The sequence below is a fragment of the Tigriopus californicus genome, chromosome 2 (genome assembly GCF_007210705.1).
Source record: "Tigriopus californicus strain San Diego chromosome 2, Tcal_SD_v2.1, whole genome shotgun sequence".
NCBI classification, from domain to species: Eukaryota; Metazoa; Arthropoda; class Copepoda; order Harpacticoida; family Harpacticidae; genus Tigriopus; species Tigriopus californicus.
In genome coordinates, this window is record NC_081441.1 from 13,450,320 (window position 1) to 13,477,791 (window position 27,472).

General features: G+C 43.0%; 5 protein-coding genes across 6 annotated transcripts; 3 read left to right on the plus strand and 2 right to left on the minus strand.

Annotated features, from left to right (window-relative positions):
• Positions 1–2,246: 2,246 nt before the first annotated feature.
• Positions 2,247–4,547, plus strand: LOC131877241 (uncharacterized; the record flags this gene model as incomplete). The annotated part of the gene is given in 5 exon segments (XM_059222857.1): positions 2,247–2,264; positions 2,482–2,658; positions 2,734–2,884; positions 3,932–4,124; positions 4,194–4,547. Coding segments are annotated over 4 exon segments (642 nt in total). The 3' UTR covers positions 4,315–4,547.
• On the minus strand, positions 4,539–5,746 carry LOC131877240 (uncharacterized). The gene has a single exon (XM_059222856.1). It carries the CDS (start codon positions 5,513–5,515, stop codon positions 4,865–4,867), a length of 651 nt encoding a protein of 216 aa, XP_059078839.1. The 5' UTR covers positions 5,516–5,746; the 3' UTR covers positions 4,539–4,864.
• Positions 5,747–7,329: 1,583 nt separating this feature from the next.
• On the plus strand, positions 7,330–7,993 carry LOC131877243 (heat shock factor-binding protein 1-like). Its single transcript, XM_059222858.1, has one exon. The coding sequence runs from the start codon at positions 7,549–7,551 to the stop codon at positions 7,852–7,854; it is 306 nt and encodes a 101-aa protein (XP_059078841.1). The 5' UTR covers positions 7,330–7,548; the 3' UTR covers positions 7,855–7,993.
• A 718-nt stretch (positions 7,994–8,711) lies between these two features.
• On the minus strand, positions 8,712–10,162 carry LOC131877239 (solute carrier family 25 member 44-like). Its single transcript, XM_059222855.1, has one exon. The coding sequence runs from the start codon at positions 9,918–9,920 to the stop codon at positions 8,973–8,975; it is 948 nt and encodes a 315-aa protein (XP_059078838.1). The 5' UTR covers positions 9,921–10,162; the 3' UTR covers positions 8,712–8,972.
• Positions 10,163–12,902: 2,740 nt separating this feature from the next.
• On the plus strand, positions 12,903–21,976 carry LOC131893681 (nuclear factor 1 C-type-like). 2 transcript variants are annotated; one of them, XM_059243793.1, is made up of 11 exons: positions 12,903–13,100; positions 13,226–13,471; positions 16,802–16,957; positions 17,551–17,742; positions 17,831–18,014; positions 18,491–18,535; positions 18,609–18,704; positions 18,907–19,116; positions 19,635–19,955; positions 20,911–21,067; positions 21,279–21,976. In XM_059243793.1, exons 2-10 carry the CDS (start codon positions 13,310–13,312, stop codon positions 21,042–21,044), a joined length of 1,500 nt encoding a protein of 499 aa, XP_059099776.1. In that variant the 5' UTR covers positions 12,903–13,100; positions 13,226–13,309; the 3' UTR covers positions 21,045–21,067; positions 21,279–21,976. The 2 variants fall into 2 exon arrangements, with proteins under 2 accessions (XP_059099776.1, XP_059099775.1); XM_059243792.1 differs by having other exon boundaries at positions 12,906–13,100; positions 20,874–21,067.
• The last annotated feature ends 5,496 nt before the right edge of the window (positions 21,977–27,472 follow it).

The following is a 27,472-nucleotide window of genomic DNA, read 5'->3' on the forward strand; positions in this document are numbered from 1 at the left end:
ACGCTCAAGCAAGCTCTGGTGATTGCCTGGCATGCCAAGCCAAATTAGATTTCTCCTAACATTTTTTAACATTGGAAGGATAAAAGTTTTGACAGATAGATTAAAGGGAATGCTCAATCATCAGGAAATTTTTATTGTAGCGCACTCTTCTCGGAGCAAATGTCGTTCAAAAACTTTTACATGGTTAGAATTATGACCAAGCGGTATTTGAGAGTAGTCGTTATTTTGACTTTGAGAAAAAATCAGATGTCGGCTAAACTTCAACAGTCCTTTTCATTGAGCAGAAGAAGCGCCCTCTGCTTTGTCTACGTGCGGACAAACAAACGAACAAATGAGAGAATTCCCTTTATGATGACGCACTTTATAAAGACATTATGACATGAACAATTATTGACCAAGTACTGTGACACAATGAATAAGCTGTAAACTCCTCTGGGAGATGTTTCAAATTCTCTTTTGGTAAAATTCCATACAATTACTGCACCTAATTTGTGTTGGTAAATCGGGAGGTTGTATACTGTATGAATGATAACGAGCCAATACTTTTGCAAGTTATTGTTGAATAACCATAAAAACATACTAAATTACCTTTTTTAGTACAGTTTAATGCAAACCGATAAAAAGCCCCTGGCATGCTGCAAATGTACAATAAACAGCTCTCTGTTTATCCCTATCTGGAGATCAAAAGGGTTTGTAATTATTATATTATAGGATATGAAAGGTCTTTCAGAAGTGTTGCTGATGTATTTATGGTGTTAGAATAGAACAGCAATAAGTTGTTCAGTCAAAAATACAAGGTTAAAGTCAGGCATCTTAGAGCGTATTCTTGTATTCCTCCGTTTATTTGTCCGCAACGAGGAGAAGGAGAGGAGAATGAAAAGGACTATTCACCATGTAATATGAGCGCGAGCGCAAATGATCTCATTATCATATACACGTAAGTTCAACCAAAGTGTTTCGAACTAATTACGTACAAATAACGCTCCATCAATTTCGCATTATTTTGCGAAAATACATCGGTCATGAGCAAATAAAACTATATAAGTGCATGATTCAACCGGAGCAACAGAATGCTTGACATTCAACCGTGGCGAATACAAGAAAAAGGCAATCAAAAAGCTCGATTGCTAAAATCAGACATACGTACATTGTTTTACTTCAACCAATGTGGAAGCAAACACGACCCACAGATCATTTCACTCAAAATTCCTCACTTGAGGGAAGGTTCAAAAACGTTTTTCAATAAGGTCTCTACCTTTATATCCTCCCTCATTTCTTTTAAACCAGAACAAATTTTGTGGCAAATAAAACGGCCTGTTAAGCTCTAAAAATATCAATATGAGCCACGATAGCAAATGAACAAAGAAATAGAACCAAACCAAACCAAAGTTAGTAAATCAATAGCCCCCTTACGCTGCACGAAATATGTTTTACGCTCTGCACTCCAGAGGGCGCTTTGTCATTCAGCCTCTACCAAATAAAGGGCCGATTGGGCCAATTCCTTGTTATTGAATTATAATGCGTTTATGTGGTTTTTGACCATTTCTGTCAAAATCTTATTTTCAATTAGTGCCTCGGGTCACATAATGTCCGGAAAAGAAATTGCTTTTGAGGCAAGGCAAGAGCAGTTTATGTAGCAATCTTACGTGCCTCTTCCCGTTTTCTTTGGGCCGTGTGACGTTGCAAATAAGGGCCCTTATTGGCAAAAAAGGAAATAAAAAGTGGGTAATTGGAGAAATAAAAAGATTTCACTAAAATTTTGAATCCGAATTGGCCCAAAAATTTTCATCATTAACTCTGTTTTATTGCCAATAAGTTTGCATCATGGCATAATTCACCTTGAACACTAAAACAAGCACTTGCTCTAGGTAGATTACATATGAGTTGACTTATTTTGATTGCATTACTTTGTCTTTTACTCATAATATTGATTAAATATCTTGATTCCAAACTCACAAAATTCCTTGTGCCTCAACATAATTCATGAAGTTAAATCGTGCCAAATCAACAAACTAGAGATATTGTCATACAACAAATAAACCCCCCTTTTGGGCCCCAATTCACATTGTCTAGATGTCTGCTCCCCTAGCCATGAGATAAATGAACATAGTAACAGAGAACCCTCGGCTGTCCCCTCCGTCTCCTCTAAAAAAGAAAGAAGCATAGGATCATAGGAGAGTGTATCTTTCGAACTACCCATCCAGTACCCACTCCATAGGTGAGTGATCCTGATCTCCATTGCTGCTACTTTCTAGGGCTTGAAGGTACTCTTTTGCCTTAGTTTAATATTAATGTAACACAAAATTGGTCATGTGTCTTCCATGAAGCTCTCTCTGCTGTGTTATATGACTGAGGAGCACTTAATCTTGTAACGAGCTCATTGGACACTTGATATCCTGAGCTCTCTGGCAGGGCCTAGGCTTATCTCTTTGAACTCAGTCCGAGGAAGCTGACAAATATCTGATCTTGTTTTACTCGTAGATGTTATTTCGATTATTGGCTAAAACGACCTCCACCGCATTACCCATTGGCATTGGCAGTTATTTCGCTCTGAACTCATCCCGGCCTTTGTCCGCTACTAGCACCATGGCCTCGTCGTCTTTTATGGATGCCTCCGTCACCGATCCCATAAAGGCTCCCAACATCTTCGTGTTCAAGGTGGGGAGGAAGCAATTCACAAACCAGGATCCAATGTTGGTACTATGGTCAGGCTAAAAATTGGTCTCTATTTAGGCGAATGACATTCATGGGAACCTGGTGGATTTGGCCAAGTACAAGGATCACGTGTGCATCGTGGTCAATGTGGCCTCCAAGTGAGGCAAGACCCGCGTGAACTACGAGCAGCTCACCCAGATGTATGAAAAATACTCTGAGGAAAGCGCTGGTAAGAGACGGATCAGATTGTCTTCTCATTAAATTCAACCATACTTGAGGTGAAATACTACCCACTATTTATTTTATCTTATAAAGCGATAGAAGGAAATCAGTTTTGTCTTAATTAAAGCTCCAAAGCTCATGGAAGAGATTGATCATTTCTTTTATTTTTGCCATGTTGTCAATTACTCTGGCCATCACAACTACGGACTTAAATACTAAACTGAAAGAAGCTTGAAAGGGGATTATAATTGAGTTAATTGTTCGATAAGCTTTCAAAGTAACTTTTTTTAGCTTCAAATGGCTGAATATTTTAATTTAGATGATGCTCCTTTATAACATCCTTACTTGAATGTGATTAATAGTGTACCATATTTAGCTTTTATGCTTCAATTATTGTAGATCTTTAAGTATGTTTTATCATGACTTCGAAATTGTCTCCACGAACGTTTTAGTTTTTTCGTCAATGATCAATTTGATTTAATTTCCATTCCAAAATTTTGCCATAAATCATGAAACTTGGACTTGGCCGGACTGGAATTGAACCATGGATAGCGAATTTGAAAACAAATTCTCTACTTATACGCTAATATTGCTAACCTAAAAACTATATTTTGAGTTATGTTCAGAAAACTTTGCTACAGCTAATTTTATTTTCCCACTTTGAGAACGTTGAAAATGAACGGATTAAAAAGACAATCAATTCAGGTTCTGCAAGGAATGTAATCCCCAGTACTATTAATATGGAAGGTCATATTCTGTCCATTTTTTAAACTTTTAAATGTTATATGATATTTGGTCTACCAACGAATTTGATCTGGCAGACCGAACTAGTCCTTGAATGTAGGGTTGATCTGGAATGTTATCTAAAAATTTGTCCAAGTCTGACTTGAAAGATGCTACCCGATTAACAATACCCAACGTATTTCCTAAGAATATCAGAGGTCTGAGATCCCTAAAAAGGATCATTTTTTTTCTTTTTGATTTTCTTAGCGAAATGAAGTGAAAGCTAGATCTCTAAAACGCTACTCATTTCCCTTATTCACTTTCCTCAAAGGTGGTTTGCGCATTCTGGCCTTCCCCTGTAATCAGTTTGGAGGCCAAGAACCCGGTTCGGCCCAGGACATCCAGGATTTCGTTTCCAAATTCAACGTCAAGTTTGACATGTTCGAGAAGATTGATGTCAATGGGAAGAACGAGCACCCACTCTTCACCTACTTGAAACACGAGCAAAGTGGATTCATGATCAAGTAAGTTCATCTCCAGAAGATCTAGCCCTGCCGGTCGTCAAATCAATTGGGTCTTGCGGTCTTTTCCAGTGCAATAAAATGGAACTTTTCCAAGTTCGTCATCAACAAAGAGGGCAAGGCTGTGGCGCGATTCAGTCCCACCGACGATCCTATTCCCAAAGTCGAAGAGAAGGTCAAGGAACTGTTTTAGTGTGACACCTTTGGGGCATTATTTCCAAGTGCAAGTGATGGTTTGACATATTGGAACACGTTGGCTTGCCATTGAACCAAGAATATGATGGTTGGGGTTCGAAAATCTTCCGGGATGAACCCTGACTTGATGATCCAATGACAGATTTAATGGTAGAGCGGCTTGTTCCGTGTGCTTCATATGCTTGCATTCTCTGGACATCAACCCGGATTAAAATACAATGCTTTCTTCAAGAGGTATTATATTTCCATAAAAATAGGATCATAAGTAGAGCACAGGAAGGAAGGACAAAGATATAGTATACCTATTGATGTATTTTTGAAGTCCATGATCCGCATAACGGGTACACGAACAAACGGTCCCAGTGCTGGAGACAATGGCACATATCACATTCTTAATTGCAAGATTTGACTTGGGAGGAAAAGTGGTTTAGAAGTGAAAAACAAAACAGTACAAAAGTTAGTGGCGGAGATTCACGAGATTCTTGTTGGCGATTTTTAAGTGAAATATCGTGTTCTTCTCGGGAGAAAACTGGTAGAAGGGATACCGCTTAAAATTGGCTGTATTTGCCGCCGTGGGCGCTGCCGCGGATCTTGTAATACTTGAACCCGACGAACCCAATGGCAAACACGACCAAGGTCAGGACAATACCACCGAAGAAACTCCATCCTTCGAAACCCCGATTCTCATCCGGACTGGGCATGGTGACCGTCACAGGAATGGCCGTGGCCGTGGAGGTGCCCGTGGAGGTGACCGTAGTGGCATTCGTTGGGCCAGCCGTAGTGGACGGAGGGGTCGTCATGGGGGTGGTTGATTCGGTGGTATTTGACGTGATCGTGGTGGATTCCGTCGTGCCCGCAGTGGTGCCATTCGAAGGCGAACTGGTCGTAGGCATTGTGCTGGTGGTGACATCCGTGTCTCCACGGGGGTCCAAGCCCGAATCCGGATTGAACGTGGTGGTGATGCCTGCCGTATCTTCTTCGTTGTTCTCGTCGTGGTCCTGATTCAATTCGTTCCCTGGATTCGGCGGAAGTGTGGTCAGGTCTGGCGCCTCGCTTTCAGTGACCTCGGAGTCGGTGGAGGCCTGAGGCTGTCGGGAGGAGGATTGGGGTGCGCCCACTTGTGGTAGGCCTTGCACCATGGAGGTCTGGGTGACACAGAAAGCCCAGCAGGCGGCCAGAAGTATCACCCCGGACTTCATGGTGAACGTTGGATGGAGGAGGGATGGTCAGTCGATGACGAAAGGTTCACTCTTGAGCGATGGAGGTAGTGTAATACTGTAAAACCAGTTTGGCACGGGAAATGAGATGGGTGGTTGTCGTGGTCCAGTACTACGAGTGGTACATACAGAGAGGGGTCAGTGAATGCACGTCCCCAGATGAATTAGAGGCTGGAACTGACTGAAACGTCGTTACATTTGATCGACGTCGTATTTAGAGATCAAGGGATGCCAAATGAAAGCGTTGAACCACTGAGTCAGGATTGTGGGATTTCTTGGGCCTCTTAGGCCATGATGACGTCATCGATGGCCTGAAACTCTCTGGGGCTGAGAAGCTGGGCATATCTTGAGCAATATTTTTGATTGGCAAACCACAAGTTATTGATGTTGTCAAAGGGTGGGTGAATTAAATGGCGACATTCTTCCCAAAAATAATGCTGATCCTTTTCAGATTTTTTTAGTCTTTATATTTTGTCTAGTTTTTACTTTTTGATCTTCATTTAGAATCTGATCTGCCAACCAATTCAAGTTGTTAGGCTCAGTTACAAGCTCTCTAGGCTTAGTTAGTCCTTGGATGTAGGGTTGATCTGAAATGCTAGATAAACATTTGTCCAAGTCTGACTTCATCAACAATGCATGCACAATCTCTACAAACAATGAAGAAGGCTGAGAAAGAAGAGAGGCAACTTCATTGTTAGAACTAGCCTGAATCCTCAAGGGCTTAAATGTGCTTACAATATGCACCTTGAGCCTCTACATTCACTACAACTGACCCTAAACCCTGGACTAGGACAAAGCTCATGGTTGCTCTTGAAAAAACACAGCATCAGATCCCTTTTGCACCTTCTCTGAACACTATACAGTCTCAAAGTCTTTAGTGTCTCCCAATAAAATAGCTCTCTCATTCCCTTAATGTTCATTTTGGAAACCTGATGTTTGCCTGAATAAATGACTCACAGGGAGTGTAAATGTGTTGAGGAAGAGAGAAAATTCAGCCAGTGTTAGCTAATGAAGTTTCCTTACATTCACTCATTATATTAATCATCACAAGGAAAGTTGACTTGCCTTGTCAAACCTTTCCACCCTAATACCTAAATAAAACCATTTGCTTGATGGACACACTTGTACTTATCTTTCTTGATTGAACTTTACCCATTCCGGAGGAAGGATGCTGTGTCCCATCCTGGTTATTCTTTTTTTTACTGTCCAGTACAACGGACAGTGCCAAAACTACTGAAACTGACTTCAAACCACCTCATTTGGGAACCCTGGAAGCTGGTAATCTGAGTTGGAAGAATTTAGGGTAGAGCTTCGAGAACAAAAATCGCTAGGAAACTGCACCATCCTGTAATAGTGAGAGAGTAGATGCTATGCTGAAAAGCAAAACACCTTGATTTGACAAACTGTAAAAAGCTCAATGTGATTAAACTATTTAAAAACTGACATTTTTTTTCAGTTTTTGCTGCTTCAAGTGTAGAATAAATTTATTTACTTTTTGTGATAAGATGTTGGTTCAAATATTTTCAGCATTGTACAATTACACCCATTGTTTCAATGATGCTTTACGCCACCCAAGGAACACCACCTATTCCAAATCTAAATACATAGAAATAAACCATCTTCTTTAATATCTATCCCTCAAAACGTTAACCACAACCTTTTTCCTACCAATCATAAAGTATCTTCCAATCTCAATTTAATTCCTACCCATTTTCCATCCCTTCGCCTTCTTGTCCTTCATGACACTTCTTCACTCACAAACGCCCCCTTTATTCTCAAACAAGTTTCCCACGCCTGTCACAGACATCTACATTCCACATGAACCCAGTCATCACGAAATCCTCCATTCCTCCGATTTCACACACACACTCTCCTCCGCTTTTTCTTTGTCCCCAAATTGGTCACCCTGGACTGTTTTCCCCCGAGCTTTGTCAATATCAACTTGAGCATCCACAGATTTCCCAGAGTGACGACTGTCAACCCATAGATTCCCGTTCTCTCCCTCTCCTAACATCATGTCAAACGCTGAGGACTCGGTCAAGCCCCCCGAATTGAGTGGGAACGAGAGCGCCCCGGGCGGATCTCTGGCCACCAACGATCCCAAGAACGTCCAAGAGCTCACCAATTACATCCAAAGCATGCTTCAACAGATGCAAGATCGCTTCCAGACCATGTCGGATCAGATCATCAGTCGGATTGACGACATGGGTACCAGGATCGACGACCTTGAGCACAACATCAACGATCTCATGGTCCAGACTGGTGGGACTGCTCCGGGCACCAATCCGGAAGCAAGTGGACAGAACAATGGAGACAAGTAGATGGAGAAAAAGGGGGGTTCGATTTGTTTCGTTATCTCATTGGATTGTCCCAGAACGCCCCCCTGGCATTTCCCGTCATGATTGAGTGAAATGATGAATGGAAAATAAAATTACGTGTGTGACCAGCTCAAAACGAGAATGTGCGTGTGTGAAAAATAGCGGCTGAAAAGTCATTATGTTCTCATTTTCCTCGTCAGTTCGGTCATTGCATTTTGAGCGATTTAAATGCGAAGACCCTTCAACAAATGAAAGGAATTGCTTTTAATGACAGTATTGAAGATCCATACGTCTTGAAGTTACCATTGATCAATCCGGTTCTTTTTTTTAAAATCAATTTCAGGCGTTGTCCTTATATACTTGTGTGAGATACCGAAAGCCGACGGTGTTCTCAATTGCAAGAATCACTTTCTCGAACTATGACATTAAAAGGCAATAGGTAATAAAAACAAGGACATCAATTGCGATGCTTCCATGTTTAAGAAGGAACTTAATTAACAATAGTGATTGGTCATAATTGTAAAAACTGGATGAGCTAAAATGTGATTTCCATCTTATAAAACAACAACGAGATTGAAACATCTAATATATCTTGAAATATCATTCCGGAAATAAAATCAATCAATCAAATATTGAACACATTCTGGCCAATGGTACAAGATGCTCCTTTAGTTTCTCTATCAACGATTGTGTAAGATGGTTAAGGCGATTCCTACCCATTTCTAAAATACAAATCAAGGCGGCATTTTAAGTTGATAAGGCTATAAGAGGTTCTTGTCAACACGCTGATTTCTTTTTGACGCTTTTTTTGCGACATGACTGTCAAATCATGATGTGCAGGACACATTCGTTGGACGAGATCCTTTTGGTCCCTAAAGGAGATATCGTTTAATGCCTCGCACGTATATTACGGTCAACGTGTACATTGGTTGATATAATGATAGGTAACATTTGTTTACATGATAGGTCGGTCCGTCCTATCCTCCATCCAAGAGAAAAGACACTGGGGGAAAGATGGGAGGGAGGAGGTGCACCGAGTTAGAACTTCTAGCGATGCACATGATAAAAAAAAAAAAAAACACCAAAAAGAGAGAGAGGTCTGTCTTTCCATTGCCTAAGAACTACCACTTTATCTGGCTTTTGTACTCTTCATGTACACTCCACCGCTTCACTGTCTCATAACCAAAGATTATGGCCATACTATAGATCACAGATGAGGTCATGCGAGCGGTCAAGCCCTTAGTGAAGATGCCCATACCTTCCGTGGCCCACAAGCTTCGCACAGTTTCTGGGATGGTCCGTCTTTGGACTTGGACACGGGCCCGGATCAAGTCCAAGGGGTTGGTGATCAAGCACGAAGCACACCCACTCGACATGGCCGACACACACTGAATCACCATGTGGGGCAACACCACCGGGGTGAGCATGCCGTAGAAGTCCTGGAAGAGTTGGTAGAACGCCCACCAAGAGGCACTACTCGGCACATAGGTGCACAAAGAGACCACATAGCCGCGGTAAAAGCCGCGCAAACCGTCGGTGACATATATGGCTCGCGCAATGTCACTCACGATTTGAGCCTTGCTTCGACCTTCTTGCTTGATATTGAACGGGTTACTGCCCCGCCCCCGAGATTGCCCTAATAACATGAGATGCTGACTGATCACGTCGAAAGGTACAATGATCGTCTGACCAACTACCGAGGCGCACCCTCCGCCCACAAAGCCTTTCAAGGCCGAATTCGTCACGTTACTCCTATCCAATAGATGTCTGACCCCTTCATAAGTGGAAACGTAGCAGACCCCGGACACCACTTGAAAGGCGGATACCCAGAATCCTCGATAGAGACCCCGATAGCCCTCCGTCCGTATGATCTTCCCAAAGGCATCCCAAGTGCCCTTATACACATCATTGCGATACTGGACCTGTAACCGGGTTCGAACCAAGGACAGCGGGTACAATCCACATCGGACAGTGAACGAACTGGCCATCGAGAGGGGAAAGAACTTGCTCTTGTCGAGCATTTCCCACTCAATGGTCCGGATAAAGGAATCCTCGGGTGAGGTAGACATGATGAATGTACAATGTGGGTCGAGGTCACGGTCACAACTCCAATTGGGTCAACATACTGTCCCCTAGAAATAGGACCCGAGTAGGTTTGTTGGACGACACCACCCAACCATTCCTCTCATCCACATTGATTTCCTCGTGAGATTTGAGGTGGTACCAATTGACAAAAGTGGCACACGTTTGCTATGGAGTTATGACATGTTTGATGTCGTCAGATTGTTTCAATCTCACGAACAGACATGGCAGGATCAGCTGATCTAACAAAAAAATGCCAGGGTGACCTGGTGCTCTTTAGCGGGTCAATTTTTCATGATAGAGAGGAACTTTGTTGTTGGTTGGGTTATGGTTTAGTTGGGGTCAGATTCGTGTCAATCAAAGGTGAGTGAACTTGGCCTCCATTGTCTGAAAGACCATCTGATGTTGGGCTTAGGAGATTAATCAATAGGGAACAATGGAAGGTTGAGAGAACTTGGAATCGCGAAACCTCGTTAAATTGGGAGCCGTGTTTTCATGGTAGTAAGTGGGATATGACAATGAATGTGCTTGTTCCACGTGGAAAGGGGACATTTGGCTCCCTCCATGGCCATATGTTCTCAATGCACTTGTGCAAGAGAATGATGTTGGCTAGGAACGAGTTAATGGAAAGAGCTGTCGTAGGATGTTATTTAGTTATGAATAATAGATATATGATGATTCATTTTACAGAATCTATTTATTGTGGCTTTGATTTTCTTTCCCAAATTTTTCCACAGATCTTATGAGGAAAAGATATTATTTGAATCATTTCATGCCGAAAAGATAGATTTGAGCGAAATTGGTCGATGATTATTTTGGTACCATTAAGTAGAGAGTAATTAGCAAGTCACCATAGTCTCTTGCAAAATTATTCATTATTAATGGCATTCTGCATGATGCCCACCTAAATTCATTTCTTACAATGAAAATAGGGGAGGAAAATAAATGTGAACATGACACATGTGCAAAGAATGATCTTACATTGTTGTTCTCTTTGTTTACAAGTGAGCTTCGGACTGGAAAACTATTGGCTTTCAGGGACAGCTCTTGCTCATAGACTTTAATGACACTGATTAATTAAGGGGTTCAATCAAATCGAAGGCCCATTGAATTTATCACTTGGACGGTGTGAAGGGGTTCTGTTGTGCCATTTATTTTGAAGTCGTCATAAGCCATAAAAATACCTTTTACTGTAAATAGGAAACCATAATATTGTATCTGCTTTGCTCTTCAATTGGATCAACATTGACATTCTTAAATTGTTGATTTCGCCACTGATGTACTTTTGTTGTATCTTACAATGTAGTAGGCATTATCATAAATGTTTCAGCGATTTATAACAAAAAAGTATTTTTTTCTCTACATTTGTCTGGTAAAAACCTCGACGAAATTTCACAAATATTTCTTTCAGTAAAAATTTGGTCGATGCATACCATGATGATTTTTTAGGTTCGAATCCTTTTTCATACCGTGGAAGTACTAGAATTGACAAGAAAAGGAGCAATTCATAGCAACGACTCCGTCAATCGTTTCAATGACAAAAATTGTCATCTATTCATTAATGCGTGAATTTTGAAGCAAATGCAAAGATCTTTTAGTGTGTTTAAAAATCAAACACCTTGAAAGAAAATCAGTGCCAATTAACAACAAAGTAAACATGAAAACATATTTTAGGTGGTCAAAGACATTCCTTATCTCCCAACTGTGACCCGTTTGCTTTGGTTCCTGGAGGCTTCAGGACCGCAAAAGAATATCCATTCTTACCTTTGACACAATCTGAGAGGTGCTCTATTGGGAGCAACTACGGTATCTGAATTTTTAGACTGATTCTCTTAAAACAGTTGCCCAAAAATCAGATTTACTCATCCCTCCTTAGCCACCGTGCTTGTATGCGTAACTTATCACTTTCTCTCTAACATCTCCACTGAGTTCCATTTTTACTCCAAAGAGACAAAGCTGTAAGTAGATGAGGATGAAACAAACCATCGTAACCTAGAAATAAGGATGCCCTCTTGTTACAATACCTTCAAGAAATGTTTGAATATGACACGTTGGTTTCTTCGGATTTGGTTTCAACTAATAGTGTTGGCATTATTCCACATTTAACCATTAAAAGTACTTGTTACTGATCGATCATTTTTTCCGATCCTAATCGTGAGATAAAGAAAGATGTACCGGCTCTATCATACGTGATTGCTTTAGGGTTTGAGCGAAGAGCGCTTTTAAAATGTATACGTCAATCACTAATCAAGTGGAAGGCTTTCGCACTCTAAAAACGAAAAGTCTACCATAGCGAATGATTGCGAATGATCAGAACCAAGAACCATATTTGTTTTTCATTGGTTTCGTTGTCGAACGAGCGAGTTCCCTCAAGACCTCATTTACATGGACAATAGGAGTGCTCCGCTCTGAAAGCTGCCAAGAATATCGACATTGGCAAATCGATCCCATGTCCTTGTAACCCACCAAGTCCGTTAGCCAAGAGTTTCCAAGCCAATGGGCCCCTTTCTCGCCCTTTTTGGGGGAGCTCCAATCCGAGGCCGAGCGAAACTGGAGTTCCTTCACCCAATGCCAGAATTCCCAAAAGCCTCAAGAAAGCTAGGGGCGGGGACATGGCGCGAGTCTCGCCTCAGACTACTTTCTCCCCGGAGTTTCTCGCAGTGAACGACGGTCAAAAAAGAAGAAGCTTCGAGCCGGAATTCTCGTGGGTGGCGGAGTGAACCGCTCTAGGCGGAGCAAACGTCGGTTCGCTGCTCACCTGCGAACGAACTCGAGTGCGAGGAGCGAGCACGTGCAACGAACGGGGATCGGCGCCCCTCTTCGCGAGAGTGCCAGTCTAGGGTGAGAAGAGGAGTGATGGCACGTGACTCACGAGCCCTTTGGCCCTTTGATGGCTCGTTTAAAGCGCTTTGACCATTCTAGGGACCACAGGCAGAGCTTAGGAAACCAAAAAAAGAGTACTTGAGCAAACCAGACCGATGGCTCCTTCTTCTTCTTCTTCTTCTCCCATAGGTCCGGGGGCCCTAGAGTACCGAGCTTTTACCATTTAGTTCTGTCAAAGATCGGTGCGTGTGAAGACGTGAATTTTCGGGCATAAATTGAGAACCAGCCAAGAGACGAGGGTTCTCATCTTGTGCCAAAAGCCACGCTTTGGCACATTCATTCTTGTAGGTTCATGTTCCCTTTATCCAAGTTCGTTCCCTGACAAATCAAACCCAATCAACGGCTATCGTTTCGCCCGTCTGTCCGCTCATCCGACCATCCTTGACACCCATTGCTACTCCTCTTTCAGTGTTGCAACGTCACTTCAAATCTGGGCAAGATTACGTCCGGCTGGGTGAGCTCCGGCGGGTCTCCGTACCCTTCGCCGGCAGCGATGAAGGTGCATCCACACCATCCCGGACATCACCATCACCCCGCCGTCTCTCACCATCATCACGAGCACGGCCACTATCCCCTCATGGATATGTACTCGGCCGCTGCGGGCATGTCCCCAGCCACGGCCATCAACACCATGGATTGGAAGAACACTTCGCAGGTAAGCCCCCTGATCCATGGATCATCCCACATCTGATCAATAGCCCGCCCGGTTGCCGTGTTCTGGCACGGTCAATTGGGCCGATTTGGTCGCGAACCAAGTGGTCTTGGATGAGTGAACCAATTGAATTTCCAAGTTTCAAGCTGGCATCAGCGGTGAGCGTTGATCTGGAAATATGGAGACACTGATTTCATGCCTGACTTCCATGTTTTGTGATCGCCATGTGTCAACATGCAAAACAGTGATTCCCGACACACATTTGAACGGAATGAATAGGAGGATAGGATCGACGAGGCACTGACCATGATTGGTTGTGTTGACAGCCACAGTAGAGATTTCAGGAATTCATATGCAGCCGTTCTAGTGCTCTACTACTTGTATGTACTAGCTAGCCAAGCTTGTTGGGCAGGGCGGTATTCGATCGATGTACGAGTAGCTCGTAGATGATTTCTTGGTCCAATGAAGTGTGAAATCAGTGTGATTGTCGTGACTTTTGATTCAATTGAGGTTCAAATCAATGCCTACTCGCCGTGTGACAACAAGACGTCTCCATTCCGCGGTGTGCGCTCTGCAATAATTACTCGTACCTCCAAACCTCAGATCGTATCAAATCAGTCAAAACAGCACACTACCGTATGTGCGTACGTACATATGTACTGTATTGTACGAATTTACTACTCGGACGGCTTTCGAGGTCGATCCTCTGACTGCCCTGGCAACCCTAAGATTTAGAGGGCAATCATGCTCGGCTCCCTCTTGAATTTATTCTCAGTTTGTCATGAATTATGTCCCGAAAAACCCTGGTTTTTGCCATAAAATTCCCGGTTTTCAATGATCGTTAAATGGGCCCCGTTCGAACTTCGACGTCGACTTGAACTCCCTGTACGTACATAAGTCCGTGAGCTTGGCTAGCACCGCCGTTGTGGGCCTCCAATCGAATGATGATTAATTAAATCGCCAGCATTAATTTGGGGGTTCCTCTATCATGCCCATAATTGGCTGAATTGATCATTATACCTTGTTTGGATGGATATTAACCGGGCTCCGATTCCGTCGCATGAAAGTCAGAAAACGGGAAAATGTGAGTCTGAATGGGGAAGGACGGAGGCTCTTCAATCTCTGGGATCTGCCACTATTCCTCCCTCCTTTAGATGGAACCGAGGTGCTTGAAATCCGATCCGAATCAACGACAAGGGCTTCTAGAGCACTCGAGGATTTAGTCAAGTGTGGCAAATGTCTGGTCGGTTAACCGCATTGACGTTTAAATCACCATCTTAGGGTTTTTAGATTCATGATCGTGGCCAATTGATCCAGTGATTATAATTCGATTACAACTTCAGGAATAATCCAAATGTGATTATCAGTTCCAAGCAGTGCTGTCATACCAGAACCTTGTTCATTTAAGATAATTGGCATTATGTTGTTTGCTACAGTGTTGCTGAGGTGTGATAATTGGCCAGATATTTTCTCATTCTCTGAAGCATAGAACCCACTATCAACCACATGGTAGATAGTTTCAATAGGGTGGCTCTCAATGGTTTTCCAGTCATCCCCTTACAAACTTCCCTTGTTTCCTGTGTCTTCGAGACGGTCTATTTTCAAGGCACTTGACTTGCTAGACTACTCATGAATCGACATAAGAGGGGTTAAATAGAAAATTGTTGAAAATTTCGTCTCTTTTGCCCTTTCATAAAGTAGCTCAACAGAAAAGGCACTTGACGGAAAGACAATACTTCTTGGTTTATGGGCAACTAAATGAATTTAAGGCGAGAAAAATATAAAAACCAAGTGGAATAGAGTAGATCACAAGGGGAAAAATGTATACTGCATGTCAATTCCATCCCTTGATAATTTTACGAAAAATAACGCAAGGTAATGAAGTACCTACCTGTGTACCTGTATCAATTTTACTGATATATCTAACAAAGAAGCGCATTAAATTAAGCTTCATGTATTTGGAAACTCATTTGCAAGAAAAAATGCCGATCTACCTGATATACTGCATTCAAACAACCTCAACCAATATGCACTCTTAACACTACTTCATTGGCATGATGACTTGAAATGAGTCCCTCATATCAGAAGCATTAATGATCTGTCATACCAATTGGTAACCTCAAAAAAAACACACAACACACATTGGACTTGCTTTCGTGCTCAGCAACAGTTTCAAGTCGAGAAAGAAGTCATAAAATGCGGTGAATGCCCACCGTCCACCCTTTGGTTTTTTGGTTTGGATATAATTCCATTTTCCGGAATATCCGTAGTAGGAAGCCAATGATGAATCAGTTGTTCCACAAGAGTCTGTTCGGGGAGAGTTGTTTGATGATATATTCACCAATTTGAGGTGTTCAAGCGTGCGAAAATCCTCCACTTTTCAAATGTTGGAGGCAAAAAATTCAATCATCGAAAACTCGTTATTGAGGGAAGAAGAAAGACCCTGAGCCACAATTGAATTGCTGACTGAGGAATCACTTTATGTGTGTGTGTGTGTGAAATTTTGACGGATTCCTTTCGGAAGTGCGAGAAATGATGGACAAACCTGGTCTGTTCGTCCAAGGGAGCAATCAAATGGCTTCAGTCTCTTTTTTGGTAACTCTGCCAGGTTCATTGAAAACACAAATACCTCGTGTCTCTTCTTCATATGCCAATTGGACCAGAGCACAGTAGGTTTGATGTGGGATAGCGTGTGGCTGTACTCACATATTTCGATAATGAAGTCATTCCATTGAGGCCAGTAGTGTGTTTATGTATGGAGTTGAGATTTGAACAGCCAATTTTGACAGAAGGAGACGTAATCTACCAAGAATTGGTGATACATTGATAGCTCAACAATGCGCTCTAGAGTTGTGGGCACAAATTGGAGGATGGTACATTCGTGATTGATTGCGTGGGATTTCGACATTTTCAAGATCTGCCTCCTTTTCCAAAAGCCAAACTCAAATCGTATTTCTATCAACCAACCCTATCTGCAATATTTTTAGCATTCAGTACATCAACTACTATAGTCAACAATCTCAAGGGAGATGCGAGTATTTGAGATATGTGGGAAATCCGGTTTTAGTGTTTGTTATGACAGAGAGTCGAGTCAAAGGGATTCCGATGATTCTCTCGTGGTGGACTGACTGAAGGATGCCAAACACTTTTGCTTTCAATTGGCACGAGCCCGGATGCAATTGGCAAGCGATGAGTCTTGGCCAGACGAGAGATCCGTACTACTACTACCACTACTAATACTACTACATAGTCTCAGTTTGGAGAGGCGCGTCAATGTGAAACCAAGCCAGTCAGCTGATTTGATTTCTTAAAAAACTTATTGTTGCATTTCAGGATGAATTCCACCCTTTCATCGAGGCCCTGTTGCCTCATGTCAAGTCATTTGCCTACACGTGGTTCAACTTGCAAGCGGCCAAGAGGAAATATTTTAAGAAACACGAGAAGCGAATGTCACTGGAGGAGGAACGCCGATGCAAAGAGGAGCTCATGGTAAGTTGTTCGTTTCCACAACAGAACCGACTTTAAGACTATACCTTCATCGGGGACCGAGAGCGAAAGAAGGATGGTTGGATAGTTGGATGGATGGATGGAGGAGATGGCTCAAAGAGATATTAGTGAAGGCTCTAACCAAGCTCGAGGGGAATAAACCCTCAACGAACGTCGGTCTGTGAATGACTTCTAGATCTACCCACAGGCAACCATGATTGATCAGCTAATTCGCACATCCAAAACAGAGCAAACACAACGCTGCTAGTTGCCTAGTACTACACATCTTCTATTAGACAGAACCAAGCGCTTTGTCGACGAGCCTTGCTCGGTGGAAAGACGCTGGATGGAGTTGGAAGCAAAAACACACCAACGGGGTTATTGCTATTTCAGTTCATATCTTTCTGAACGTACTTGTACGTACGTACGTACGTACAAGTAGACTGTACAGTAGGCCTTGATGAGCAACATTTGGAATACCACTGCCGCAATTGGACCACAACGGGATACGTCTGGTTTTTGTCAGGCCTCGAGAATCCCGAGGAGGATTATCCCATTTCAAATGTTTTGAACTCGTTCTTTCTTTCTTTCTGTAGGCTGAGAAACCTGAAGTGAAGCAGAAATGGGCCTCCAGACTCTTGGGCAAACTTCGCAAGGACATTGCTCAAGAATGCAGGGAGGATTTCGTCCTATCGATCACGGGCAAGAAACCTGCCATGTGTGTCCTCTCGAATCCCGACCAAAAAGGCAAAATGCGACGGATCGATTGTCTCCGACAAGCCGACAAGGTAAGGCCTGATTTCCCAATCTGAAAAATCACGCCGAAGCTCTGGATAAACAAAGGCTGGACACTTGATTTTCTTTTCCCATATCCAGGTGTGGCGGCTGGATCTTGTTCAAGTCATCCTGTTCAAGGCCGTTCCGTTGGAGAGTACTGACGGCGAGCGACTGGAGAAATCTCCGGATTGCCTCCATCCAGGCCTTTGCGTGAATCCTTATCACATCAACGTGTCCGTCAGGGAAATTGATCTCTTCCTCGCCAACTATGTCAACTCAAATGGTAAGACCCACTCGTTTCTGTTCTGTTCTCACATGCATGTTCAAGTTCCAAGAGTCAATCAAGCAAAGCGTGTTCGACGAAGCACAAATTTGTCGCCTCAGGCTTGATCTATTACACAGAGAGCAATAGGTAAAAACCAAAGAGGTTGAGAATGGAAATTGCGCAGAGCCACCAAGATCAGCTGAAATCTCAGGCAAAAAGAACTAGTAGCATCACGATGATGCACTCGCCACAACAAGAGGCGCGGGTCTTTTGAAAAGGTAATCCGGCTGCGTGATTATCGATCGACGCGTACGTCTTTTTGCTCCGGACAAATTCTCCAGGAGATTAATTTGTTTATAGACACTTGAAGTGATTTAGATTGAACTCTCAATGGCATTCCTATCCATACTGTGTGATTAATTATCCTCCATGTATGTTATACATGATTCAGAGCATTTCAAATCTAGAACTGGACGAATCCTTTTCTTTCGTAGATGATCTGTCAGAAATGGAAAAGGACGAAGCCCTTAACTTAAAAGGTAAGCTTGATTCAACCGAGTGGCCTTGTTTCCCTCAAATCACTTGGTCATTATTGGGATTATTATTCTCTAGGTTACCCTCGCAATCCGTATAACGATGTCGTATGTAATGATGTGATTGCCGCTTCTGGTGTGTTCACAGCCAAAGAACTTTGCAGACTCTCCAAAGGTAATAATAACAACAATAAGTCCATCCGATATACCCGCAAAAACTTGAACGTACCACTTGATTTCACCCAAAATGGAGATGGATTAGCGGCGCACTGCTTGCCAGTGCAGCAATGCAGGAGTCATTATTAGCGACCGAGATTTCACAACTCAATTGCTCTGGATTCATTTCATCAACCACGGATTTTCTCTTATGGATGTAGCCTCAATCATGACTGGTGGGAGCGGGATGCATTTAGGAGCATCGGCTGCCGTGGCCAGCGGGTCATCAGCGGCCAATCTAAATGGAATCAAGCTTGAAGGGCCCAATGGCGTTGGATCCGGATTGGGTGGGGTGGGCAACAGCAGCTATTATTGCAACTCGTACACACCTCCAGGATCCGTGGATCATAGTCTCCTATCCTCGGCTTACAGTAAGTGATCATCTGCTCTTCGTCTAAAGACTGTAAAGTAGACTCTAAAGTAGAGCTCTATCACGTGAGCCATTTTCATCTCGGCATTGGTTAAGATGGAAGAGAAAATGGTTTGCCATTTCCGTTAATGAAGTGCAGAGGCATGGGATCATAAAACACAGACTTTTGTTTGTGACATATCGTAAGTGTCTTCGACTCAGTGGGGGAGAGGAAAGCCCTGACTCAGCTTGCATACTGTATAGCACACCATCCGTAGCTATTCACTCTGGCTGGAAATGGTAGCAGTATTAAACAGATATAGGAGTCGGAGCACATTTGAAGTGTGAGAGCCATAAGATCCATTAGATAAAGATCTGATCAAGAGTATGCCGCTTTTTACAATTACCACTTTCTATCACCTACTATATATGTAGCTAGTCGCTTCGTGTGAGGAAAAAAATCCCCATTTCTTGGCCTAAAACAGCTGTTTATACTGTAAAGAAGTGGAAAATGTCATCCTGAGGTCTTCCTTCGCTTAGGCTTACCCCCTCAACTGCCTCCCTCATCGTATTATAACCACCATCATCAAGCCATGGAGCACCACCAAAAGTATTCTCACCCATCTCACGGCGAAAACGGACATCACGACAATTTCACGGACTTCGTCTCTCTCGTTTGTCAAGAAGGAGGCGGGGGCGGTGCGGGCGGAGTCGGTCCCGGCCATCCGGCCACCCGAAGCCCATACCATGCCTATCATCATCCACACGCTGCGGGTACGGCCGGGTCCATGGCGGCTGCCGCCCTCTCGGCGGCCCAGCATCATCATCACATGGCCAGACCGTTGGCACTCAGAACGCACGGTAAGACTCGATCATTTTCCTTATTTAGTCCATCTGTTTCTCGACTTTGGCCTGAAAAGAAGTTTTCTGCATGTTTGTGTGTATGTGTGTATGTACGAGCGGCAAGCAAGTCAGCAATTCAGCCAGGTACCCAATTAATTATACAACAGTTTTCAAGTTCATTCGGCGAACAACTTCATTTGGCTGAAAGTGGGACTCGTTTGCAGGGGAAGGGTGCACCCACGACTCTGGCCACTGATGGCTAACTATTCTCCTCCAGTCTCAACATTTGGAACTTAGTCTACCCTTGTATGTTACGTAGTAGGGCTTAGTGGAAGAAAATGGTTAGGGCACCATAGGGCTGAGTTTGGCACTAAGTATCCACCAACAGTACGAAATGTCCAACCATTTGGTGGTCCTCTTTAGCCAACAATGACAACAGGTGTTTCTTCAGGGCACGCCGTGCTTACGATCCCCACATTTTGTTACTAATTAAACGATTTAATTTTTTTCCCGTTGAAGTTCGTTTTGACATTTGTCGCCCACGCGAACCCCAACGGCCGAGAACAGGGAGTTAAATGGGCAAAATGTTATCACTTCGTAGAAAATTGGCTTGCCTATCGATGATTGGTTTGGTGCCTGACTTCCAAAATTAAGTCGCCCTTCGATTGAGTTAGTTTAGCACAAGGTAGACGACCATGACCACTTCGTAGACAAGCCCCACTTTCTGGAAATTGGAAAATGCCATAATGTATGGGCCCAGTTTCACAAGTTACCGTCCTTCCGACGAGAAATGCGACTCTTGTCCCCGAAGCACAATTTCCCACACATCTTATATCTTATGGCAACTCTGCAGCCTACCTTAAAGCTAGCCCCGGGCACAAATGAACGTAGGAATGGATTTAGCTACAGGAAACCCATACAACCCTCTTCTTGTAGACTCTGGAGATGCAACTCATTCTCCACCCCCTTCCAGTGGATTGGGCAGTTCAGGATCTCACCACGGCCCCCAAGGAACCTCCCCCACTCACCTGCAGTCCATTGAGAACGCTGAACGACGGCACTCCCCCACTTCAGAGACATCAAGTTCAACCGGTGGACAAGATCTAACTTCGAGGTCAACTAATCAAGAGGTAAGGGTTCTAGTGTTTATGCCTTTAGTTTTTCTGAAGTTTGCAGCACTACACGCAAGAAAGCGTTTCCTGCCGCGCCTAAGTGCTGCCAAAGCATTCCCCATTTTTGAAGATTGAACAGGGACACTGCTAGTTTGTCAGATGATGCACTCTGAGATGAAATTAAAAGTGGCGTCGAAAAGTTTGTTAATTGTCACGGTTTCATTTCCAGGGTGGCCAAAGCAGCTCTAACAATGCTCCTGAGAATTTGGCACAGGTCTTTATGTGAAGGAGAACCTCCTCACTGATCCCTTGCCAAGGAGTGAGCAGTCAAGATGGACTTTGCACTAACACGTTTTTGGCAATCGTGAACGGGAAAAAGCCAAGAGGAGCGCGAAGAAAATAGAACTAGTGAGAAACGGCACCCTCCGCCAGTGTTATGGAATTGTGTGTAAATGAGACTTAGAATTACTGAGCTTAGCCACCATCAGCCAACCATCATCAGCTTTCTAGACCAATGTCCTAGATTTTTAGAAATGAATTCATCCCCTCCCTCTCGTCACGTTCTAAAAGTCCGTATCAGCTCATAGCTGATACATCCAAACCCTACCCCCCCCTCTCATGTTCGTAGAGAATTCATAAGTTTTCGATTCGATGTTGATTTATTCTCTCCTTTTTACATATGTAGACCTGTTATTTCCATTTTGTTGGGCTGTGATATTTGATTTCTAATTGATATTATTATCATCTATTCCATGATAATGATCACACATATTCCTGGAAATCCTCTGATGTGAAAGAAGAACGAATCTCCCCACTATTCATCAAAATCACTCATTCTCATCAAGCAGAATTATAATAAATCATAATTGTGTTAATATTCATCCGCGAATAACATATGTTCAGCAATAAAATCACCAAATTTTGGAGAAAAACTACCAACGTTTAACTACCAAATTACCCGTTTATTCTTACAATCGCTTTTACTCACACTTTAACTTGTACTCATATTGAGCTGGAATGGCAAACCTGAAGTATGTGTACGTATCCGAGGCTTCTTTGGATTAGCATTGACCGCAACAACACTAGTAGTTTGGCTTTAATGCCGTGTCGTGGTCGTGACAAAAAACTGCTTGCACAATGTCTTGTTGGGCGTTTACTGTGGGTTCTAATGTCAATCCTTGAGGAACTCCCCCACATTTTAAAGGCGCCCATTACCAGGACGTGTTTTCAGTGTCCAACCAAATGGCAAAGTTAAGTCAATAGTCCATTTAAGATTAGTCAGATCACCGAGTTCTGAAAGCACTGAAGGACTTGCGTTAGACTCCTCCATCTAATGTTCAATCAGTTGGCTCTTTTGATGGAATCCCGTCACAGAAATATGGCCATAGACAGAACGTGAGTTCAAGAGTAGATACATCCATACAATGAAGGGGCTTCCTCTAACAAAGAGCCAGGAATGCCGATGTCTAATTTGAATGTACAATAACCAGTTTCGGAAAATGATCGAATAGTCATTTTGGTCTCTGCTCATAGGCACATACATACATACGTTCCCCCAACACACTCGCACACATTCTCTCACTCACACACACACACACACACGCACACACACACACACATATGTATACGCCAGCTCGTTAGCTCACCGCGAGTTTTTCTTCAGACTTGTTCGTCGTCGGTGTTTGACTCGTGATCAATTTGCTTTGATTTGACAGGGCTAAATCTGGAATTTTCCATGCCCTCAAGCACGCACCTCAAGTCGGGAATACTCTTGAGCTTTTGGGGGCGCAATCTGCATGGAATCAATCACATTTTTATGCCTTCTCCGCCGGGTAATGCAATTTAGGGTCGATTACCGTTTTGACCCGAACGTGGTGGCTTAAATCCGCATCATCATTATTTATCCTCGGATGGTCAGTGATTGCGTCGCAATCAGGCGCCAAACTTGCCCATATTTATCGATTGGAATATGTGAGATGTAGGCAGAAGTGCAGCTCCTTCTCCCGCTGAAAGTGGAAGTCTATCAGGAGCAAAGATCTCAAAATTAAGACTCACACTCATACTCGGTAAGTGTCTATGAGCATTGAGCACTAGGGCCTAATCAGGCACCAACCAGCCACACCTGATAGCAATGAGTGGTCGTATGTGTCTACCTGGGCCCCATTGAAAGTAAATAAACCACAGGGTTTGAAGCGTTCATACCGAGAGCTTCGGTGTTATTGGACAAGAGAAGGGGTGGATCTGGTGCTATCCCTGGTGTCTTGGGTCAAATTTCAGTTAGAGGAGGCACATTTCGTGCCCCCTGACTTTAGTGATAAAGTAATTGAACTATCACGAAAATGAATGACAGAATATGTGGTTGTCATATCAAGTTGGAAAAACGCAAATGGTAACCTTTAAAAGCCAACCCTCCCATCAGGAAATTTGGCGTGAAGTAGATATTTAAGATCGTTAGTTCTTGACCAGAATTTGAGAGCCAACGAAGGCACAGGCCCTGAGATAATTGCCGATGACTGTGGCATTATCCCAAGTGTACTGTGAGGTCTCGTTCAGAATGGCCCAAACATTGTTGGGCAGGGCCACTTGTCCATTTATTGAAGACCAACTTGATTCATAAATTCTCCTGTAGGAATGTACGGTACAGGTTGAGCCCGCATCAGTAATCGAAGAGAAGGGCTTGACCACATGCAATTGGTGGATGATCCAAATCTCCTGGTCGTCCATATCTAAATTGTGGCTGCACTCTCTCTAAATTCTGAAACCGAACACGTTGTTGTATTGAGGGTAACATTCTAGTGAGTGTAGCATAGTCTCATTGAATTCATTGGGAGTGCTACCAAGAAGAATGGTATCTATCTTCTCCCGACCAACCAAGTGAAGAAGGCCTGGGTGAAGACGAGGAGGAGGGGAAGAAGGAGGAGGAGAATTGCCCCGAAAACAAAATGCAAAGCTGCAAAAAGTCTCATAATTATTACGCTTGATAACATCAGAAATAAAACTTGAGTTATGAGCGTTCGAAGATGGCAAAAAATGGGAGTATTGAGGCCCTGAGATTCATTTTCCAGGATACGATCACCTCAGAAGTGAGATAGACTATGCTATAAAGTTGATCAGGAAGGCTTACTGGGTAATTAAAAAGGCCTTGTTACTCTTCCTCGGCTTGCTTTGGGCCCATTTTTATTCCAGACCACCACTCGACGCTCATCAGAAATTCCGAAGCGCGCCTAGGCAACAAATTATCTTCGAATTATCACATTTTTTACATATTTTTGCCATAATGACCAAAAAACTCGACAAATTGCTGGCAGAAAGGGCCCTTAATTGATGTGATGCCTGTGCACAGATTTGGGCAATATCATATCAGTTATGGACCACCTTCCAATGTCCCATTTTGTCTGTTTGGAATAGGTCAACTCCGACCGACTTCAGTAAACAGGCCGAAAACGTACATCTTATAAACAAAATTCAGCAATAGAGGAATAATCCGGATTTAAAGAAGGGGAGGAGGTGTCGTAACGGTGGTAGTTATTTTGACGGGCCCCAAAGTCAAGATCAATCGATGATGAAGAAGAGTGCTGAAAATGCGGGATTCGTTCTGCCCATTAATCATTGCTCTCTGGAGTGTAGTGTTCGACGTACTATAGTGTACGTAGAGTGGTTTAATGGGCGAGATGGTGAGCGTGTTGGGGTATTGAGAGACCGTGAAACTGGGAATCCTTGAAGGAAGCGTGAAGATTTGGGTGTCGGATCGAAAGCGTCGACAAATTCCGGGCCTTTTATTGCCACGATCCCCGAGGATGATTCCTCCGGATTGTCGGGAGATGGGAGGTGAAAATGGGGCATGTTTTCGAGCAGCCATAAGAACTTGGGTCACGCAAAGCTTGAGAAAATGTGTAACAACATAATTACTTTTGAGAAATGTTACCATGACTTGAAGCGAGCTCCAAAGAAGAGCGAATCACCAGATTTCTTGGCATGTCGAACATTAATTATGAGCTCCCTAATGATCCTTTAAATGCCCGAGAAATTCCTTCCCTTTTCAGAGGAATTCCGAGATTTGGTTGTTGTGTGTGTGTGTGTGCGGGAGAGCGAGCTTTATGCAGGATGATTTTCAGGTTTTGAATCAATGACGTATTATTGCGACCTTCCATTCAATTTTGAATACCGAGTGATTATCCAGACCCAAACTGAAGATCAGGATTAGCACTGCCAAAAAATGTCTACAAACATGTCCTTTCTTGTTCCACAAAGGCAATAACACATATAACGAACGCTCTGAAATTTACTTTCGCATTTTAGTTATAGAATCAACAGAAATAGTAACCGGGTAAAATTTGATCTTTTTTTCATAAAATATGGCTAACTTGAAAAAGATTAAAACGTTACATCTAATGTAAACACTAAACACCTCATATAAAGATACCGATTTAATCAAGAACCGCTAACATTTATAGGACAAAATAATCAAGTTGAATCTGTCCTGGCTCGAGTTTTTTGGCCGTGGCTAAATAGGGCCTTTTTCCAGCTGATTTGGAGTGAGCTCTTTTTATTTCTTTCAGTGAGTAGTGGTCTTAATGACAAGATTCATCACATTTGGAGGCGCATGCCTCCTTCTCGTAGCATCTCGTTCCTCGGGAGTCACTAGGTCATGATGTCAGGTCGTCCACAGGCCCTTCATTCATCGATCGAGCTCTCAAAACAGCCCATTTCCCCCCCAGTTATACTACATTTTCGATTCGAAATCATTTTTCACTCAAAAAAATTTCTTGCATATCATTCTCGTCTATTCGCTTGTTTGGTGGCCATACATCTACATGCAAGTCCTCAGGGACTGATCTCCCCCTTAACAGAGATGAGCTCACTCCCCTCATGCCATACAAACATGAGGCATTAATATTGGCCAATTAACTGACAAAGAAGGTTGGCTCGCGAGCCTTTTTTCCTGGGTGAAGAATGGTGGCGATTGAAAAGAGTTCAAGTCCAAGTTTCTCGACTTGTCCCATTCAAAAGGTCTCCGGCGACAAAAGGATAACCCGGTGTGATTAGTTATGAGTTAAGATAGCAGCCAACGTGACATAAGGGCGATCATTATCGAAGGAATTCAAATGAAGAGAGGCAACTTTGTCCACCGAGAAAAGGCACTCCTTGCTTGCCCTTTGCTGTATTCAAGCATCATAAACATTCTCGTATTCAGAGCCTCCTGCTTCATAAAGCATCTCCCTTTAGTCAGTGAGCTCTGTTGTACTGGAACTATACACTGTACATATAATGTACCTACAATCCTCTTGACTTGGAGCACATGTATGGACTACTCATACCGGCCTCATCCCACAGGACTTGAACATGAGAATGAGAAGCAGAAACAAGATTTAATAACCATCGTGGTTGGGCTCAACGAGCCGACTCCAAAGGCAATACTAGATGTGCAAGTAGTATACGTACGAGTACTCGCACATCCAGTACATCCAGTACGTAGAGTGAGTAAGTGGTGTGTGAAGGGATCGCGAGTACATAGTGTTGCCGACGTGACCCTCTGGCTCACTTGGCTGGTCGGAGAAAGAGGAAGACAGACGAATTTATATGACAGTATTCCCTAATGGGCGTGATATTTTTGGTGATTATTGCCATTCGCACTCTTCCAGAGGGAGAACACCAGGAGAAAACTAAAACGTTTATTTGGTACAAGATATCAATTTGGAAATTAATACCTAACGGTACATAGAAGCATTTGTGATATGTCTTGCCTGATGCTTTTTTAACACATAATTCACATTGTCATGATCTAAAGGTTTGACCAGATTTTCCAAAAGTTTGGTTTTTAGATTGTTATCCATTAAATAATCTATATGCATTCGAATATGACAAAATTTTCACTGTCTTGGCTTATCATATCAACATGTTATTTGTCAACAGAATGGTTTGGCTAAAAGGGTGGCCAAAAAGTACAAAATATGAAGGCATTATTTCAGTTTTTCATATCTCTTTACAGGCCAAAATTGAAAGTTGATATTTAAAATGCTTTTAATGACATTTTTTTCAATTTCACTTCGATGACGTCTCATGGGTTCTTTGGTGAAATGAAAATGGGCTCTTTCTTAATTCGTTTTGAACCTATCCTCGACGTTCGCTTGAATCGCGCGATAATTTGCTTACTCCAGGGGGCTTTATTTGTATTTATGAGAAGCTACCTTCCCGTTACAACGAATAGAGATATCTCGGGAAAGAGTGAAGTCTCCATTAACGACACCTATTTACACTGGGATGTGAGTGTGTGGCCAAGATTGAAATGCCATTATGTACGAGTAATGGATTGGATCATGCCATAATCAGGGGTTGAATGGAAATTCACATGAAACCATACGATCGCCAAGTTAGAGAGTAATGCATGTACTCTCGGTAAGTATGTAGGGAGGCAGTGCGCTG

Coding starts and splice junctions, on each gene's coding strand:
- LOC131877240 (XM_059222856.1), bottom strand. CDS start 5,515: ATGAAGTCCGGGGTGATACTTCTGGCCGCCTGCTGGGCTTTCTGTGTC.
- LOC131877243 (XM_059222858.1), top strand. CDS start 7,549: ATGTCAAACGCTGAGGACTCGGTCAAGCCCCCCGAATTGAGTGGGAAC.
- LOC131877239 (XM_059222855.1), bottom strand. CDS start 9,920: ATGTCTACCTCACCCGAGGATTCCTTTATCCGGACCATTGAGTGGGAA.
- LOC131893681 (XM_059243792.1), top strand. CDS start 13,310: ATGAAGGTGCATCCACACCATCCCGGACATCACCATCACCCCGCCGTC. Junction 13,472..16,801: donor ATTGGAAGAACACTTCGCAG/GTAAGCCCCCTG, acceptor GTTGCATTTCAG/GATGAATTCCACCCTTTCAT. Junction 19,117..19,634: donor TCTCCTATCCTCGGCTTACA/GTAAGTGATCAT, acceptor TCCTTCGCTTAG/GCTTACCCCCTCAACTGCCT.